Here is a 19,737-nt window from a genome sequence, read left to right on the forward strand (position 1 = left end):
TGAGTTTGTTTTTGGGAAAGGTGTAAAATCTATATTCAATTTTTTACATGTGGATGTTCAGTTGTTCCAGTACCACTGGTTGGAAAGACCATCCTTTCTCCGCTACCTTTGATGTTTTGTCAAAGATCAGTTGCCTATGTGCATGGGTAAATTTCTGTGCTCTTTATTCTGCTTCATTGGTCTATGTGTCTATTCATAAACCAATATCACAGTTTCTTGATTACTGTGGTTTATAGTAAGTCTTGATATCAGATAGTATCAGTTTTCTGATTTTATTCTTCTTCTTCAGTATTATGTTGTGTTTTCAGAGTCTCTTGCCTTCCCACATAAACTTTAGAATCAGTTTGCCATTACAGGCGTTCCTCAGAGATATTCTGGGTTCAGTTCTAGACCAACAAAATAAAGAGAATATAGCAATCAAGCTCATATAGCAATCAAAAAATGTCTTGAATTTTTTGGATTCCCAGTGCATATAAAAGTTGTTTACACTATACTACAGTCTATTAAGTGTGCAGTAGCATTATGTCCAAAAGCACGATGAGCATGCCTTAGTTAAAAGTACTTTATTGATAAAAAATGCTAACCTTCAGCTGTTGATGGCTGCTGACTGCTCAGGGTGGTGGTTGGTGAAAGTCAAGGTGGCTGAGGCAAGTTCTTAAAAGAAGACAACAATGAAGTTTGCCACATTGATTGACTCTTCCTTGTATGAATAATTTCTCTCTAACATGCAGCACTGTTTGTAGCATTTACCCACAGTAGCACTTTCAAAATTGGAGTCAACTCTCTCAAACCCTGCCACTGTTTTAACAACCAAGTTTATGTCATATTCTAAATGCTGGGGTTTTTTTTGTTGTTGTTATGTCAACAATCTTCATAGCATTTTCACCAAGAGTAGATTCCATTTCAAGAAACCACTTTCTTTGCTCATCAGTAAGAACCAACTTCTCATCATTTAAAGTTTTATCACGGGATTGCAGCAATTCAGTCACATCTTTAGGCTCATGTTTCATTTTAATTCTCTTGTTATTTCCACCACATCTGCAGTTACTTCCTCCACTGAAGTCTTGAACCACTCAAAGTCATCCATGAGGATTGGAATCAATTTCTTCCAAACTCCTGTGAATATTGATATTTTATCTCTTTCCATGAATCACAAATGTTCTTAATGGCATAAAGAATGGTGAATCCTTTCCAAAAGATTTTCAGTTTACTTTACCCAAATCCTTCAGAGGAACCATTATCTATGGCAGCTATAGCCTTACAAAATGTATTTCTTAAATAATAAGACTTGAAAGTTAAAATCATTCCTTGTTCCAAGGGCTGCAGAATGGATGTTGTGTTAGTAGGCATGAAAACAACATGAATCTTGTATATCTCCATCACAGCTCTTGGGTGACCAGGTGCATTGTCAATGAGCAGTAATATTTTGAAATAAATCATTTTTCTGAGCACTAGGTCTCAACAGTGGGCTTACAGTATTCAGTAAACCATGTTGTAAACAGATGTATTGTCATCCAGGCTTTGTTGTTTTACCTATAGAGCACAGGCAGAGTAGTTTTAGCATAATTTTAAGGGGCCGAGGATTTTTGAAATAACAAATGAACATTGGTTTCAACTTAAAGTCACCAGCTGCATTATCCACCAACAAGAGAAGCAGCTTATCCTTTCAAGTTTTGAAGTCAGGCATTAAGTTCTCTTCTCTAGCTATGAATATCCTAGACAGCATCTTCTTCCAATATAATTTCATCTACATTGAAAATTTAATGTTTAGCGTAGCAATCTTTATTAATTATCTTGTCTAGATCTTCTGGATAACTTGCTGCAGCTTCTGTATCAGCACTTGTTGCTTCACCTTGTGCTTTTATGTTATGGAGATGGCCTTTTTCCTTAAACCTCAGATACCAACCTCTGTTAGCTTCAAACTTTTCTTCTGCAGCTTCCTTACCTGTCTCAGCCTTCACGCAATTGAAAAGAGTTAGGGCCTTTCTCTGAATTGAGCTTTGGCTTAAAGGAATGTTGTGGCTGGTTTGATCTATGTAGACCATTAAAACTTTCTCCATATAAGCAACAAAGCTGTTTGATTTCTTATTATTCACTGGAGTAGCACTTTTAATTTCCCTCAAGAACTTTTCATTTGCTTTCATAGCTTGGTTAACCATTTAGAGCAGAGGTCTAGCTTTTGTCCTATCTCAGCTTTTGGCATGCCTTCTAAACTTAATCATTTATTGATTTTACTTAAAGTGAGAGATGTGTGATTTTCCCCTCACTTGAATACTTAGAGGCCGTTGTTAGGTTATTAATTGGTCTAATTTCAATATTGTTTGGCCTCAGGAAATAGGGAGGCCCAGTGAGAGAGAGAGCGATAGTGGAATGTCAGGTCAGTGGAGCAGTCAGAACACAGACAACATTTCTTAAGTTCGCTATTTTATGTGGGAGTAGTTCATGTTACCCCAAAACAATTACAGTAGTAACATCAAAGATCACTAATCACAGATCACCATAACAAATATAATAATAATTTAAAAGTTTGAAATATTGCGAGAATTACCAAAATGTGACACAGAGACACAGTGAGCAAATGCTTTTTGAAAAATGGTGCCAATAGACTTCCTCAACATAGGATTGCCACAAACCTTCAATTTATAAATAACACAATATCTGTGAGCCACAATAAAGCAAAGCACAATAAAACAGGTTATGCCGGCACCCATGAAATAATTTAGCAAGATTTTTATTGTGATCACCTTGAATATACAGATCATTTTGGGGAGAACTGACATCTTAATATTGATTGTTACCATTAATGAACATGAATATTTCCCCATTTGTTTAGGTTTTTGATTTCTTTCCTCAGAATTTTATACTTTTAATCTTATAAATCTTTTGTATATATCTTAGTCCATTTGGACTTCTATAACAAAATACCACGAGTGGCTTATAAACAGCAGAAATTTATTTCTCACAATTCTGGAGGCTGGGAGTCTGAGATCAAGGTGCCAGCATAGTTGGTGCCCTCTTCTAGGTCACAAACTTCTTGGATCCTCACATACATAGCAGAAGGGCTAGAGATATTTGTGGGACACTAATCCCATTCATGAAGGTTCCATCTTCATGACCTAAGGACTTACCGAAGGCCCCATCTCCTAATATTATCATCTTTGTGGGTTAGAATTTTAACATATTAATTTTAGGGGGACAAATATTCTAACCATACTCACATATTTTGGATAGATTTATATCTAAGGATTTCTTTAAACATTTTTTTGTACTATAAGTTGTATTTTAAATTTCAAATTCTAAATGTTTATTACAGATATATACGATAACAATTGACTTTTGTATATTAATCTTGTATTCTAGAATTTTGCTATAAATCACTCATTAGTTCAGGATTTTTTTTTTTTTTTTTGGTCAGTTCATTTATATTTTCTACATAGAAAATCATGTCATCTGAAAACAAGGATAGTTGTTGTTTTTTTAATTCCCAATCTGTATAGCTTTTATTTCCTTTGCTTATTTTATTGCTTTAGCTACTGCTTTCAGTGCAATGTTGAATAGGAGTGCTGGGAGCAGACATCATTGCCTTTTTCCTAGTCTTTAAGGGAAAAGCATGTAATTCCTCACCATTAAGTATAATGTAAGCTACAGGCTTTTTGTCAGATGTTTAATCAAGTTGAGGAAGTTCTCCCATTCCTAGTTTGCTGAATATTTTTACTATGAATGGGAGTTGTCTTTTATCAAATGCTTTTTCTGCATCTATGCTATGATTGTATGATTTTCTTCTTTAGCCTTTTAATGTGATTGATTATCTTAATTAATTTTCAAATGTGGAATGAGATTCTCATGCCTGGGATAAATCCCACTTTGTCATGGTGAATAATTCTTTATATACATTGTAGAGTTTGATTTGCTCATTTTCGTTTAGAATTTCTACATCTATGTTCATGAGTAATATTGATATGCAATTTTCCTTTCTTGTAATGTCTTTATATGGTTTTGGTAGTAGGGTAATGCTAGTTTCATAGAATGGGTTAAGAATTCTATTTTCTGGAAGAAATTATAGAGAATTGGTATGATTTCTTCCTGAAATGTTTAGTAGACTTCACCAGTGTAACCATTTAGACCTAGTTCTTTTTTTTTTTTTTTGTAAGGTTATTAATTTCTGATTCAATTTATTTAATTGATATAGGACTGTTCAGATTACCTATTTCTCTTTGTAGAAGTTTTTATAGATTGTCTCTTTTAAAGGAGTTGTTCAGTTAAATCAGTAATAGCCTTTATAGGCTGCCTTAACAAAAGCCTCGATGGCTTAGACATCAGGAATTTAATTTCTCACAGTTTTGGAGCTTAGAAGTCTAAGATTGAGGTGCTGTCAGTATCCTTTTCTGGTAAGGCCTCTTTTCCTGGCTTTTAGATGGCCACTTTCTCACTGTGTCCTTATCTGGCCTTTCCTCTGTGTGTGGGTGTAGAGAAAGAGATTTCTGGTGTCTTCTCTTCTTATAAGGACACAAGACATACTGAATTAGGGTCCAACCTTGTGACTTTATTTAATATCAAGTACCTCCTTAAAGTCCCTATCTCTGAATACAGTTAAATTGAGAGTTAGGGCTTTAATATATGAATTTGGAGGTACACAATTCAGCCCATGATATCATCTAAGTTATCATATTTATGGGCATACACTTGTTCATAATATTCTTTTATTATCCTTTTAATATTCATGGTATCAGTAGTGATGTGCCTTCTTTCATAACTGATAGTAATTTGTGTCTTCTTTTTTTCTTATTTAGTCTGGCTAGAGGTTTATTAATTATATTAATCTTTTCAGAGAAATGGCTTTAAAACATTTTTTTTCTGTATTGTTTACTTGTTTTCAGTTTCATTGATTTATGTTCCAACTTTATTTTTCTTCCGTTTGCTTTTTATTTTCTAATTTCCTAAGATGGAAGTTTAGATTAATTACTTTTATCTTTCTTTGCCTCCTAATATGTATTTAATGCTATATATTGTATTTTAAGTACTGTTTTTGCTGCATCCCATAAATTTTGATAAGTTGTATTGTCATTTTAATTTAGTTCAAGTAATACTAAAATTTCCTTGAGATTTTCGTTCTTTGACTCACATGTTATTGATAAGTATGCTGCTGTATCTCCAAGCATTTTGAGATTTTCCCTAGTATTCTTGGTGAATGTTCCATGTGAGATTGAGAATAATGAGTATTCTGCTGGTTTTGGATGAAGTGTTCTATACATGTTGATTAGATAAAGTTGATTAATTACGCTGTTCAGTTCAACTATATCCTTACTATTTTCTATCAGCAGGGTCTGTCAATTACTGGTAGAGTGGTGTTGAAGTCTCCAACAAACGGTACACTTGCCTTTTTCTTCTTGAAGTTCTATCAGTTTTTGCCTCATGTATTTTGTTGCTCTGTTGTTAAACATATATATATATTAAAGTTTGTTACACCTTGGAAAAATTGACATCTTTATCATTATGTGATGCCCCTCTTTATCTCTGATAATTTACTTTGCTCTGAGGAAGGCTTGGTCTGAAAATAATATAGCTATTATGGTTTTCTTTTGATTAGTGTAGCATGGTATATTTTTTATCCTCCTATTTTTAACCATCAAAATCTATATATTTAAGGTGATTTTCTTGTAGACAACATATAGTTGGGGCTTATTTATTTATTTATTTTTTTTAAATCCACTCTTACCGTCTTTATCTTTTCATTGGTATATTTAGGCTATTCACATTCCAAGTAGTTATTTATACAGTTAAATTGATATCTACTATATTTGTAACTTTTTGCTGCCCATTGCTGTTGTTCTTTGTTCTTTGTTTTGTGGATTTTGTTTTGTTTTTGTTTTTTATTTTGTATTTCCTCTTTTTCTACCTTTTCTGGTTGTATTGAGCATTGTATATATTACCATTTTCTATGAACATATCAATATTCTTCTTGCTTGGATCATATTCTTCTTGCTTAGATGGTTTTTGAGGAGAAGTCTAATTGAATTGGTATCTTTGTTCCTCTGTAGATAAGGTGTTTTTCCGCCCTCTGGCTTCTTTCAAGCTTTTATCTTTGTCTTTAGTTTTCTGCAGTTTGAAAATAATATGCCTGTGCGTAGATTTTGTTCTCTGCAAGTCCTGGATCTGTGGTTTGGTGTGTGACATTATTTGAAATATGTCTCTGTTCATATCTCTCTTCTCCTTCTAGTATTCTCATTATGTTCTGTTACACTTAAATGTCCCATAGTTCTTGGATGCTCTGTTCTGTTTTCCAGCTTTTTTTTTTTTTTTTTCCTTTGTTTTTCAATTTGGGAAGTTTCTACTGAGTTATCTTCAAGTTTGCTGATTCTTCCCTTGGTTATATATAATCTCATGATGAACCTATAAGAGACATTTCTGTTAATTTTTTTTTTTTTTAACATTTCCTTTTAATTCTTTCTTGTAGTTTCCATCTCTCTGCTTATATTACTCATGTGTTTTTTTTTTTTTTCTTGTTGTCCACTTTTTCCATTAGAGCCCTTAGGATATTGATCATATTTAATTCAAATTTCTAGTCTGATAATTCAAAATTTCTGCCATAAAGAGTCTGGTTCTAATGCTTCTTTTGTCTCTTCAGTCTGTGTTTTCTCTTGACTTTTAGCATGCTATTAATTTTTTTGTTGAAAGCCAGACATGATGTATTGGGTCATGAAACTGAGGTAATAAGCCTTTAGTGTGAAGTTTCATGTTCATCTGCTTAGGAGTTTAGCTGTTTATTTTTTCTTGTAGCTGAAGGTGTTGGAAGCTTCATTTTCTTCTAGTGGCCTAGTTTTTGTCTCCCGTGTTGTTTCTGAATATCCTAGAAGCTCTTTCTTAAATAGACTTTGTGTCTTGCAGCTTTCTAATTTGTAATCCACTGTTATTATACTGAGCCTTGTTGGTGTGGTGTAAAGTATTGGGGTGAGGAAGCAGTCTATAATCCTGTGATTAAATCTCAGTTTTTTAGGTGGGCTTGACTTTTCGGGATCTTACACCCAGAATATTATTGTAGCCTTTTACTTCTTTTCTTCTACTATATCAGACAGGAATGATTCAGGGACTTTTGTTTCTGATTCTTCATACTCTTCTGTGTCTCCAGTTTTGGGGGTGGAAGTTTGCCCTGTAACTGCAATTCTCTGATGGAGCTAAGAAGCATTTTTAGTTTTTGTTTGCTCAGCTTTTTTGTCTTATTGTGAGATTGGGAGTGACAACTTCCAAGCTCTTTACATGTCAGAGGAGAAACTGGAAATTTTTTACAAGATCAATATACAATGTAAACAGGCACACACACAGAGTATAATCTTTACAAAAATGACATTTAAAATAGACACAAAAGTATGAGTAAAGAATAAATCTATAAAAGATGTGTAAGCCCTTGAAGAAGAAAATTAGGAACTTTTACTGAAAGACATAAAAAGACCAAAAATAAATGTAGAGATATATTTTGCTCTTAATAGAAAGTCTCAGTATAATGAAAGTTCAGATCTTCCACAAATTCAATGCAATTTTAACAAAATTCCCTGTAATATTTTTTTGTATAATTTAACAAACTGACTCAAAAATATCTGAGGATTAGTGAAGGCACAATATTAATCAAAATATTCCCATTTACTAGACATGAAGACTTCCTTTAACTCAATACAAATTAAGGCAGTATGTTGTGTTAGCACAGAGATAGACAAATAGTCCAACAGTGCAGACAAGTGATCACAGAAATAGACCATTCATGTATTAAAAAATTGATTTATGCCAGAGCAGTCCTTGTAGATCAGTGGGGAAAGGATGGGCTATTTTACTTATTAAGTTATTCTGTGATAATTGGTCATCTATATGGAAAACAATGAAATTAGGTTCTTACCTCATACCATAGAAAAATCAATAAATACCAATTAGATTGAAGTATAATCAAATTTAGACCTATAAAGCTTACACAACTATGTATATTGATATTTATTTTTTTCATTTCAGATATTATTCTTTTTCTGACCTGATTTCCAAACTCTTGACAGTGTACACTGTTTAATGTCTCTGCATCCTTAGGTACTACCTACACCATTCAATTTTAAAAGAAAGAAAGAGAGAAACTAAGAGCCATTAGGTTCAGAACTGATCATAATTCCATTTATGTTGTATCCCTATACTGACAATTGTCTCAGCTAGTTTTGAATTTTCAAATAATTAGAGGTTTATTCCTGTAAACTTCCAGATTATTTTTTAATGTTTGATTATTGATATGCACATAATGTGATCAAGAGTTTTGGAGTAAGAAAAGTCTGGATTTTCTTCCTGGCTCTGATACTTGCTACCTGTAAAACCAGGATCAAGTTATTTATTTTTCCAAGTCTCATTTTCCCTGTGTGTAAAGTGCGTATTGTAACAATACCTACCTCACAAGGCTTAGGAGACAATTAAGTCAGATAGTAGGGAAAAAAAACCAAAAACAGCATAGTGCTTGAAACATAGTGCTTAATAAATGCTGATTATTATCTTAACTCCTTTAATTTATCAGACAAATCCCAGAAATTGTTGAGAATATTATAACAGGATAAGAGAAAGTTGGTTGTAAGAGCTAAAGATATTACCTTCTAAAGTTAATATATATAAGGTGTTAAGAAGTTGCCTTGTATTTAATAGGTAGTATATATTATCATTTGCTACTACTTTTTTTTTTACTATATTTAGGAAAATAAATACAAAATATGACATTGGAGCTCAAAATGATTGCAGAATGTGCCATTACAGAATAAAGACAGGAGTTGGAATGGGGGCGGTAGAATCTAGGCTTTATTTGATTGCAAACTCATTATGAGCCAACAGTATAATGTGGCTCAAAAAGAAAAGCTAGAATGTCCATAGTAGATTTATAGAAAGCAAAGTGTTCAAAGCAGTGGAGATGCTAATTTTTTCTCTTTGCTTTGTTGGCCATTCCTTACCTGATGTATCCTTTTCTCTTTGGGCCACCACATTTTCTGCTGCTTCTTGGCAAATTAATGTACACCTCTAAAAAGAAATCAAAATACTAAGAGACCTTGAATGCAGTTTGCATGAGGAAGAGCTCAAGATTACAGCCAAGTATTCTTAACATGATGGAAAGAATATTTAAGGGAGAAATTTCCTATTTTCAAATACTTAAATATCTTTTTTTTTTTTAATTTATTTATTTATGTTTGGCTGCATTGGGTCTTCGTCGCTGTGCGGCTTTCTCTAGTTTCAGTGAGCGGGGGCTACTCTTCGTTGCGGCTCATGGGCTTCTCATTGCTGTGGCTTCTCTTGTTGGAGCACAGGCTCTAGGCACGTGGGTTTCAGTAGTTGTGGTACACAGTCTCAGTAGTTGTGGCTCGTGGGCTCTAGAGTGCAAGCTCAGTAGTTGTGGTGCACGGGCTTAGTTGCTCCGCGGCATGTGAGATCTTCCCAGACTAGGGCTTGAACCCGTGTCCCCTGCATTGGCAGGCAGATTCTTAACCACTGTGCCACCAGGGAAGCCCTATTTTCAAACACTTAAAGGCTTTAAGAGAAATCTAATATTTTGAGCTATCAGAAAATTAAATCATCCATCCTACAATTCTTTTTCATCATTGGAAACATATAAACCAGGAAATTTATTCACTTGTCAGGGAAATTAGAGAACATTTGTGGAATGGTTGGAAAGTTTGATTACATAACTTTAAGATCTCTTCCTATCTTTAAAATGTGGGATTGGAAGGAACTTTCTATAATCACTCCATTTAAAGGGAATGTCTAGGCCCCTATGCCTTCCACTTAAATGACCTCAGTGTTTGATGCCTAGAAATGGGAACTTCTGAGGTTGTATCATTTATGTATTCTTAGGAATATATATAACTTTGGCTGATGCATAATATACATGCTTTTTATAACTGTAATACAAGTACTGGTGACCATTCATCTCTTACTTGAATTTTTATGATCAATTTCCTTTTGACAAATTTTGCTTCTTGGATAATTAGGTGTCTTTCATTCAATAAATGATTATTGAACAGCATTATGTGGCAGAACTGTCAATAGACAGATGAGTCAGGAATTATGTGGCAGAACTGTCAATAGACAGATGAGTTAGGCATTATGTGGCAGAACTGTCAATAGACAGATGAGTCAGGCAAGGCCCCTGCTCCCATGGAGAATGTAGTCTAGTATAGGAGACAGGTATGTAAGTGAATAATTGTAAAATAGTATATTGTATGTTACTTCAAGACCATACAGGAGCTTCATTTCATCAGCGAACCTATCCATTTTATGCTCCTCAGCACCTAGTAGAGTGTCTGCTGTATATTAGGTCCTCAAAAGATAGTTGTTGAATAAATTAATGAATTTTTAGTAGGCTTTGGTTAAACTTTATTCAAAATAATAATAGGATCTTAATGAGTAAGATCATTTTTTATCACGTAGATATTTATTTCTCAGGTTTACTGAATATTATATAAAGTAGATTTAGCCTAAGTTCCTTTTCTCTATAAAATATAAACTCCAAAATAATAATTTATATAATAAATGACCAATGGAATAGTTAATCAACTGCAAGATGCATCTATTTAAAAAATTATAGTATATTAATGAGTATTATTAATATATTAGTGGATCTGATAGTATTATGTTATATTATATTAAATTAATTAGTATTGATTTTCCTAGTAAATTCTTCCTTTAGCTAACCTTGATTTTAAATCCATGCTTCTGTGACTACTAAGGATACAACCCTAGAAGTTATTATTTTACTTTAACAATATATACAGAGAAAAGAAAGCTAGAAATTGCTAAAGAATAAGATGTTCCTCCCCAGAAACATTTCTCACCATTCTCTCTAAACCCAATGAGCTCACTGAACTTGATTATCCTATTGACAAACTTGTGTATCCAGAGGATACACAGCAAGCTTAGACACAGAAACTATTTGAATAAGATCCAAAGTAATATGTACCTAGGTCTGCTCTACCTGGAAAGCTAGCATCTTTGGAAATAGTCAAATATTTAATGTTAGCTTTCCTAGAGGGACTCCATAGTCAATCTCCACTCTGATGATTTCTTGTATTTAAAAAAAAAGTGAAGTCACATCAACTATACAAACATAATATGGGTAAAAGTAAGTTAGTCTAGTTCTCCTCTGATAGGACATTTTAATACATTCTGAATAAGGATCTGCTAATAATTTAAATATGTAGTTTATTATTTTTACTCTTTTATATTCTTAGCAATTGTCTACCTTCCTAGTTATGATAAATTCCATTTAGTTGCTAATCATTTTTAATAAAATGTTAGTATGCTTTTCTGAACAACTATTTTTGTTTATTGAATTGAGTAAATGGTATTTAACCCTGGTCATACCAAAATATCTTGACATAAGTATATCATATAACTTCTGTATCTTAACTAAATACCGAAGTATTCAGTTTTATTTTTTCTTACTTTGAACATTAGAGATAAAACAGTACTCAAAATTTGAAAAAGATTTATCACTGTATCAAAATTTTAGGGGGAAAGAGTCATTATTAGTATGTAGAATTTTTATTGAAGAAATTTGTATGCATCCAATGATATTGAAACTAGAGAATTCTGACTTTACATAGTAATTTTAGGCATTGGGTAATATGTAGTGTCTCCTGAATACCTAAATAGAGTTTACTTGATTTGAAAATGATGAAACCTTTGGCAATGTCCTTGTTACACATTTCCCATAACTTCTATTCAAATGAACAAATATTTGATAATTTTACATTTCATATTAATTTATTTTACAGAACTAATGAAGCAAAATAATTCCTACAGTTCCAAGAGTAAAGAAAACACATACATATTTTGATAGAGTTTTGTTAATAAGCCTCTTTCTCCCCAGATTTACTGTTTCTCTAAATGTCAAATTCTCACACATTTTAAAATTACCATAGGAATAGTGAAGTAAACTTAATATCTCACTTATCATGGAGAAATTTATGTGTTGCTATTGAGAATTGTAAAGCAGAGTTCAAGCTTCTTTTAACTTTCAATATGTAATACCAAACATCAAAACATTTAGTTTTTTTCTTACTTTCATGTTAGAGATAAATTAATACTCTAATTTTGGAAAACAGTTATCACTCTATTAAAAATTTGAAAGGGAAATACTCCATTATTAGTACATAAAATTTTTATTAAATGAATTGGTAGTGATTCAATGAAATTAAACCTAGAGAATCCTGACCTTATGCAGTAACTTTAAAAATAAATTAACATACTTTGCCTTCAGTACCAATTATTCTGATGAACAATGATATCTTGAATTTCCCACTTCATCAATTTTGTTATGTAAGGTTGTATAAGACATGATTGTTAAAGATAATATTTATTATTTTTTTTAGGTAAATGTTACAAAATTTACCAAACTGAAGGTTTAAAAGAATCAGTGAAATAGCATAATGAAAAAACCCAAAAGAGAATTCAAAAAATGAAAACAATTGTCTTATTAAAATGGAAAATATGTTCACTATAACCACTCTATTTCCCCAAAAAAGACAAAGTAAAAGCACTTTAAAATTAAATTAGTTTGTTTTTCAAATATAACCTTCATTTTATTTATTTTATAGTATTGTCTTTATTTTGCAAGTATATATTAACAATTTTATGTATTACATATTAGAATATTAAGAATAACAGTGTTTACTCAATATCATATGATGTCTCTGTGCTCTTTATTATTTCGGTTATTAGTAAATACAAAACATCTCTCAATGGCATAAAATTTCTAAGTTGGTTTTTGTGTGTACCTAATTCAGAATTCTAACTCTGAAGTACACTAATGTGTCTTGTATTTTTTTTTTAATTTTTATGGGAGTATAGTTCATTTACAATGTTGTGTTAGTTTCAGGTGTACAGCAATGTGAATCAGCCATGTATATATATATGTATATCTGTTCTTTTTCAGATTATTTTCCCACATAGGTCACCACAGAATACTGAGTAGGGTTCCCTGTGCTATACAGTAGGTCCCTATTAGTTATGTATTTTATACATATCAGTGTGTATATGACAGAGCCAGTCTCCCAATCTATCACTTCCCCCACCTCTGGTAACCACAATTTTGATTTTGAGGTCTCTGAATCTGTTTCTATTCTGTAAATAAGTTTATTTGTATTATTTTTTATTATACTCCACATATATTTGTCTTTCTCTTACTCACTTCACTTAGTATAATAATCTCCAGGTCCATCCATGTTGCTGCAAATGACATTATTTCATTCTTTTTTATGGCTGAGTAATATTCCATTGTATACATGTACCACATCTTCTTTATCAATTCTTCTGTCAATGGACATTTAGGTTGCTTCCATGTCTTAGCTATTGTAAACAGTTCTGCAATGAACACTGGAGTGCATGTAAGTGGGAATGTAAATTGGTACAACCATTATGGAGAACAGTATGGAGGTTCCTAAAAAAACTGAATATAAAACTACCATATGATCCAGCAACCTCACTCCTGTGCATATATTGGGAGAAAATTGTAATTTGAAAATATACTTGCGTCTTGTATTTATTAATGACATCACAAATATTGTAGTTAAGCACATTTTGGAAATTCATCAGTACATAGCTTGAAAAACACAGTGATGTGTTTTCAAGTCAAAATGGTACTCCACATTTATTATTCTTTATTATATTATATTACTTCATTTTTCTCAGACCCACTGTGTACTTATATACATATCATACTAACATGATTTCATTTTCCTTTGCTCTAAGGTTACCTTTTATTTGAATATAAAATGATTTCTCCATTACACATTGAACCCAACACTAATTCCTATTAACAATATCCTCAGAACGTATACTGAATTTGTCTAATTATTCATATCTCCATGACAGACACTCTAGTACATTTCTCTAATTTCTCTTGCTCAAACTTCCAAAATGTTTTATTGGTTCCAATCTTGTCCCCCTAGTCATTTTTTATTAGAAGCAGTGATCTTTGTAAACTGGAAAAATACCAGGATACTTCTCTGCTTAAAACTCTCCAGTGGTTTCCTTTCACAGAACATAACCCACTCCCTGCCAATTCTCTTTCATCTCATACCACTGTTCTGAGCATTCATTTTGCACCAGTTCACTAAACAGTCCAATTCTCTGAACTGGCCAAGTTTGTTTGCGCTGCTCACTATTCCTTCTGGCTGGAAACTCAGTGCTAGGCATGTGTGGCTCCTTTTGTCATTGAAATCCCATTTATCATCTACTTATCTCACCTCCTCACCCCTCATTTATAACCATCTATAATTGTATTTTTTATTGTTTATCTTTTACCACTAAAATATATAAGTTCTTCTAGATCAGAGTCTTATTTACAGTTTTATGTCTAGCACCTAGAGCAGTACCCATTATGTAGTACATTCTTTCAAAGACTGTGTCATAAAAATACTTGCCCACCAATGATGGGCTTCTGCAATCCAATAAGGTGGAAAGAAAATAAAAGACTACAAGGAAAATTAATTCAGACAAAATTCAAAGTTACAACATTAATCTGCATGCCTCATCGGTCATCAAATAGGTAATATAGAAAAGGAAAGCATAAACAAAGCAAAAAGACAACCCTCAGAATGGGAGAAAATATTTGCAAATGAAGCAACTGACAAGGGATTAATCTCCAAAATATACAAACAGCTCATGCAGCTCAATATCAAAAAAACAAACAACCCAATCAAAAAATGGGTGGAAGATCTAAATAGACATTTTGCCAAAGAAGGCATATAGATGGCTAAAAAGCACATGAAAAGATGCTCAGCATCACTAATTATTAGAGAAATGCAAATCGAAACGACAATGAGCCATCACCTCACACCACTCAGACTGGCCATCCTCAAAAAATCTACAAACAATAAATGCTGGAGAAAAGGGAACCCTCTTAACACTGTTGGTGGAAATGTAAATCGGTACAGCCACTATGGAGAACAGTATGGAAGTTCCTTAAAAAACTAAAAATAGAGCTACCATATCATCCAGCAATCCCACTCCTAGGCATATTTGCAGAAAAAACATAATTTGAAAAGTTACATGCAACCCAGTGTTCTTTGCAGCACTATTTACAATAGCCAGGACATGGAAACAACCTAAATGTCTATTAACAGAGGAATGGATAAAGAATATGTAGTACATATAGATACAATGGATTATTACTCAGCCTTAAAAAAGAATGAAATAATGCCATTTACAACAGCATGGATGGACCTAGAGATTGTCATACTAAGTGAAGTAAGTCAGACAGAGAAAGACAAATATATGATATTGCTTATATGTGAAATCTAAAAAAAAGGGTACAAATGAACTTATTTCCAAACAGAAGTAGAGTCGCAGATGTAGAAAACAAACTTATGGTTACCAGAGTATAAGTGGGAGGAGGGATAAACTGGGAGATCGGGATTAACATATACACACTACTGTATATAAAATAGATAACTTATAAGAACCTACTGTATAGCACAGGGAACTCTACTGAACACTCTGTAATGGCCTATGTGAGAAAAGAATCTTAAAAAAGAGTGGATATATGTATATGTATAACTGATTCATGTTGCTGTACACCTGAAACTAGCACAACATTGTAAATCAACTATACTGCAATAAAAATAAATTAAAAAATAAAAATACATATGAAAAAAATTTAAAAAAAAATAATTCCTTGGCAAACAGACCTATGGTTGCCAAGGGGAAGGGGGAGTGGAGGAGGGATGGATTGGGAGTTTGGGATTAATAAACACAGACTATTATATATATATATATATATATATATATATATATATATATATATATATATATATATAAAACTGAATTGCCTTGCTGTACACCAGAAACTAACACAAAATTGTAAATCACTATACTTCAATAAAGTAATTTTTTTTTTACAAAAGGAAAAAAACCCAGTAATTTAGAGACTAACAAGCTAAACAAAGTTGTTGATGCCCCAATATAGTTTACTCTTTTTCAAAAGATAGTTTAAAGCATCACACTAAATGGGATACAAATTTAAAACAAACAAACTAAACACTAAAACAACAAGATATTTCATAACTTTCTCCCTGAGCAGGCATGAATTCTTTTACTCTATCCATCCTTTGGCTCAGGTAAAAAATAATAATAATGATGGTGTCTTCCTTGACACTTCCTTTTCCCTCAGAGCTCGTGTCCAACCATCAGTACATCTTGGCAGGTGTACCTTTAAAATATATCCAAAATCCAACTATTTCTCAATATCTCCACTGGTACTCCCCTGGCCCAAAGCAGTATCATTTCTCACCTGAAAATTTGCAAGAGTTCCCAGTGGGTCTCCCTACTCCAACTCCTGCTCCACTTCAATATATTTTCCACGTAAAGCTCAATCATTTCTTTAAAGCATAAGTCAAATGTCACTTTTCTGCTCATGACACTCCAGTTTTTTTCCTCTCAATTGGAGCAAAAGCCAAACTCCTTACAGTGGTCAACAATCCCCTATCTTGTATGATTCTCTGTTGCCTTTCTGACCTCATATCTTGGCACTTGCCCTCTGTCTCTGCTCAAACTATACCAGCCACCTTGCCATTCTTTGAACTTGCCGAGCATGTCTTCACCTCAGGGCCTTTCACTTGCCATTTCTTCTTCCTGGAACACTCCCTGCCCCAACTCCATTTCACTTGGTTCACTTCATTATTTTCTTTATGTATAATAAATGATATTTATCATCAAATAGTCATTATAAGTCTGGTCTATGATATGTATTAGAAAATAGTGAAAACCTTGTTTTAGATGTGTGGCCTAGCTTAGAATTTAATATAACTGATTCTTGAGTGAGAATGTTTGGGATGAAAAACTAGCTCTGCCCTTCTAAATTTTCTTTAAATTCCTCTAAATCTCAACTTCTTGCTTTGTAGGATAGGTATACATGTCCATCTCACTGGGTTACTCAGGGAGTATATAAGATATTGTGAAATGTTTGCCTGGCTCATAGTAATTAATTCCATTATTATTATGTCAGTATGATTTCTGCCTAATGTTTGTAATTATCCTGACATAGTTACAATTGTGTGAAAAATATAATCTGCATATTATTTTTCCACCAGAAATTATATCTTAAATATTTTTACATACAGCTAAATAGCTTTAAAATAGCAAAATCAAATTTTGCTCTTTCAAATTTCAAATCCTGTGTATATTATGGCATGCAATAGAGACACCATGATTTGTATATCATCTAGCCTCCAATTCTCTTTCATTATTGCACTGCAATAATAAAAATGCATTACAATAATAAAATAATAATATTCACCTGAATATTATACCCTCCTATGCATTAAGACAGTCCCTTAGTGAAATTCATGGATTCACGGGTGTAAGATTATTGGTTGAAGTGGTCTGAAACTTAGTTATAACTCCTGTGAAATTTACTCATTACTTTTCACAAAGATGGTATGAACTTATACTACCACAATATAAAATACTTACATATACATAAATTTGTTTCATTTATGTTCTATTTAAAAAAAATAGAAAAATAAGTGATAAAAGAGAAATATCTGATCAGTGCTAGAGAAAAATACTTATATCTTTTTCCATTTGTTATTAACCTCAAGACGAATAAGCTAATAATGTCCAAGTTACTTCTTTAAATTCATATAACTGTTAAATATTTGTATTAAAAAGCTACTCACCTTCATTGTTTTATTTTGACTAGAAATAATAAGTATATATGAAAGCAATCGAATATCAGGAACTGTAATTAAATGACCTTTTCTTTAAAACCTGAGAAATAACTTTGTGTCCACTGATTTGTTGTTCATGGATAAGAGCATAAAGACATTGTTTGAAAGTAGCATGTGTGCACAAAATACTGGGCCCCTAAAAGTAATTATTACCAGACAGAAATTGAATTTTTTATTTCAGCTTGAAACTGCTGCACCTGTTTGATCATTTGGCAAAGCTGCCTTTCTATTGTTGTTCATGAGACAAAGTGACTGATTGATCTAATTACCCCAGTGTTAACCATTCTGCAGAGATCTTCTCATTTATAGCCTTGGTAGATGAGTACTATATTGCTGAGAGTTAAATGACCCAGCACAGGGAAATCTAGCTATAGAGAGAGAAGGAATTAAGTTCTTCCCTACTTAATATGAGACTTTTTTCTAATTTTTTACTCAACTGAATAGAGGAAAATATGTAATAAATCAATCTATAATAAGTCAGATTATATATAATAAAGCCATACTGATTATCCTTTTTTCTAAATTTCAGTATAAAGAACGTAACTCCAAAAGTAGGAGACCCTGAAACCCGTAAAGCTATTCGTCGTGCCTTTGACGTGTGGCAGAATGTAACTCCTCTGACGTTTGAAGAAGTTCCCTACAGTGAATTAGAAAATGGCAAACGTGATGTGGATATAACCATCATTTTTGCATCTGGCTTTCATGGAGACAGTTCTCCCTTTGATGGAGAGGGAGGGTTTTTGGCACATGCCTATTTCCCTGGACCAGGAATTGGGGGAGATACTCATTTTGACTCAGATGAGCCATGGACACTAGGAAATCCTAATCATGATGGTAAGTGCATAGTTTTTTTCATTGTAAATACTTCTATTTTTATTTTTGGATGCCCAAGTGATTTACTAATTTATAAACTTAAACTAAACAAATAATTTGTTTTTAAAAGTACCGAAAAATACATGAGGCTTTTTATAACATTTTAGAACAAGAATTTGTACAAGTCATTAGACAATAATAGTTTTTCATGTGGCTTTTGATTAAAGATTAGAACTTTACAGTGTATTCTATAAATGCTTTAAAGTGAATTTTGTTTTCTATAAAGAGTCATTTAAAAGTTTCTAGAGTATTCAAGTCATGGGACATGCATTAAGTAAATTGTTCTAGTTTTTTACACTTAATTCCAGTGTTTCCACTTGAAACTTAACCCTGATTGACATTGGTGGTATAGCTTCTACCATATCTTTTCTGTTTATTTTTTTCCATTATAAGCTTTCTAATCTGTAAAATTTTTCTCCTTCTCTTTTGTCTCATCATTTCCTTGGTCTCCTAATCTGACATTCTTGTATGATATCTTTATAGAAAACAGATTCTTGCAAATCTATTCCAACATATCTATCAGTTTTCTAATCCTTATAGTTATTCTGATATGCAAAAATAATGTAAAAATTAAAAACTCAACAGCTAAAATTATCATTACTTGATATAAGAAGCATGTGTTTCTTCCTAGGGAACAATTTTGTGTTTAAAAAATATTCACAGAATTATAGGATTCTAGAGTTATAAGATACTTAAGTCGCCATCTCCCATAATTCTTGTAATCAATACTTAAATATTTTACTTTTTCACTCCAGTAGAATGTTGAAAATGCAAGTGTGCATTGTTTAATGACAACTAATCAGCTAATAAAACTCTTAATTCCTCCTTGATGAGTTAAGCCCAGCTGTCAAATTAAGCTTTGTTAGTTCCTTAGAAGGTTTAGTTAGCTGGATTAGTGTAATAGTCTTGCATTTTTAGAGCATGTAGGGTTCAAACACATTATGGATAGAATGAATTAGTTGAGTTAAACTTGAAATAACATTAATTCTCAAAGAAAGAAAATATAATAAATAACTGTTCATGTTTTCCAAAAGGAAATAAAATATCTAGTATTGACCAAAATGATCTTTTGTATTGTTATTAATAGGTGTATTTGCTATAATATAAAATTATGATTTCATTTTTAAGAACT

At 32.4% G+C, this 19,737-nt stretch overlaps 1 protein-coding gene across 1 annotated transcript in view; it reads left to right on the forward strand.

Annotated features, from left to right (window-relative positions):
- The window catches only part of MMP16 (matrix metallopeptidase 16), a 340,143-nt gene that overhangs the window by 166,300 nt on the left and 154,106 nt on the right, over window positions 1-19,737 (forward strand). Inside the window, exon 4 of the mRNA XM_007181293.2 lies at window positions 18,262-18,566. Within this exon, the coding sequence (XP_007181355.1) occupies window positions 18,262-18,566 (305 nt within the window). The remainder of the gene's footprint in view (window positions 1-18,261; window positions 18,567-19,737) is intronic.

This window comes from Balaenoptera acutorostrata, chromosome 17 (genome assembly GCF_949987535.1).
Source record: "Balaenoptera acutorostrata chromosome 17, mBalAcu1.1, whole genome shotgun sequence".
In the NCBI taxonomy this organism is placed as follows: Eukaryota; Metazoa; Chordata; class Mammalia; order Artiodactyla; family Balaenopteridae; genus Balaenoptera; species Balaenoptera acutorostrata.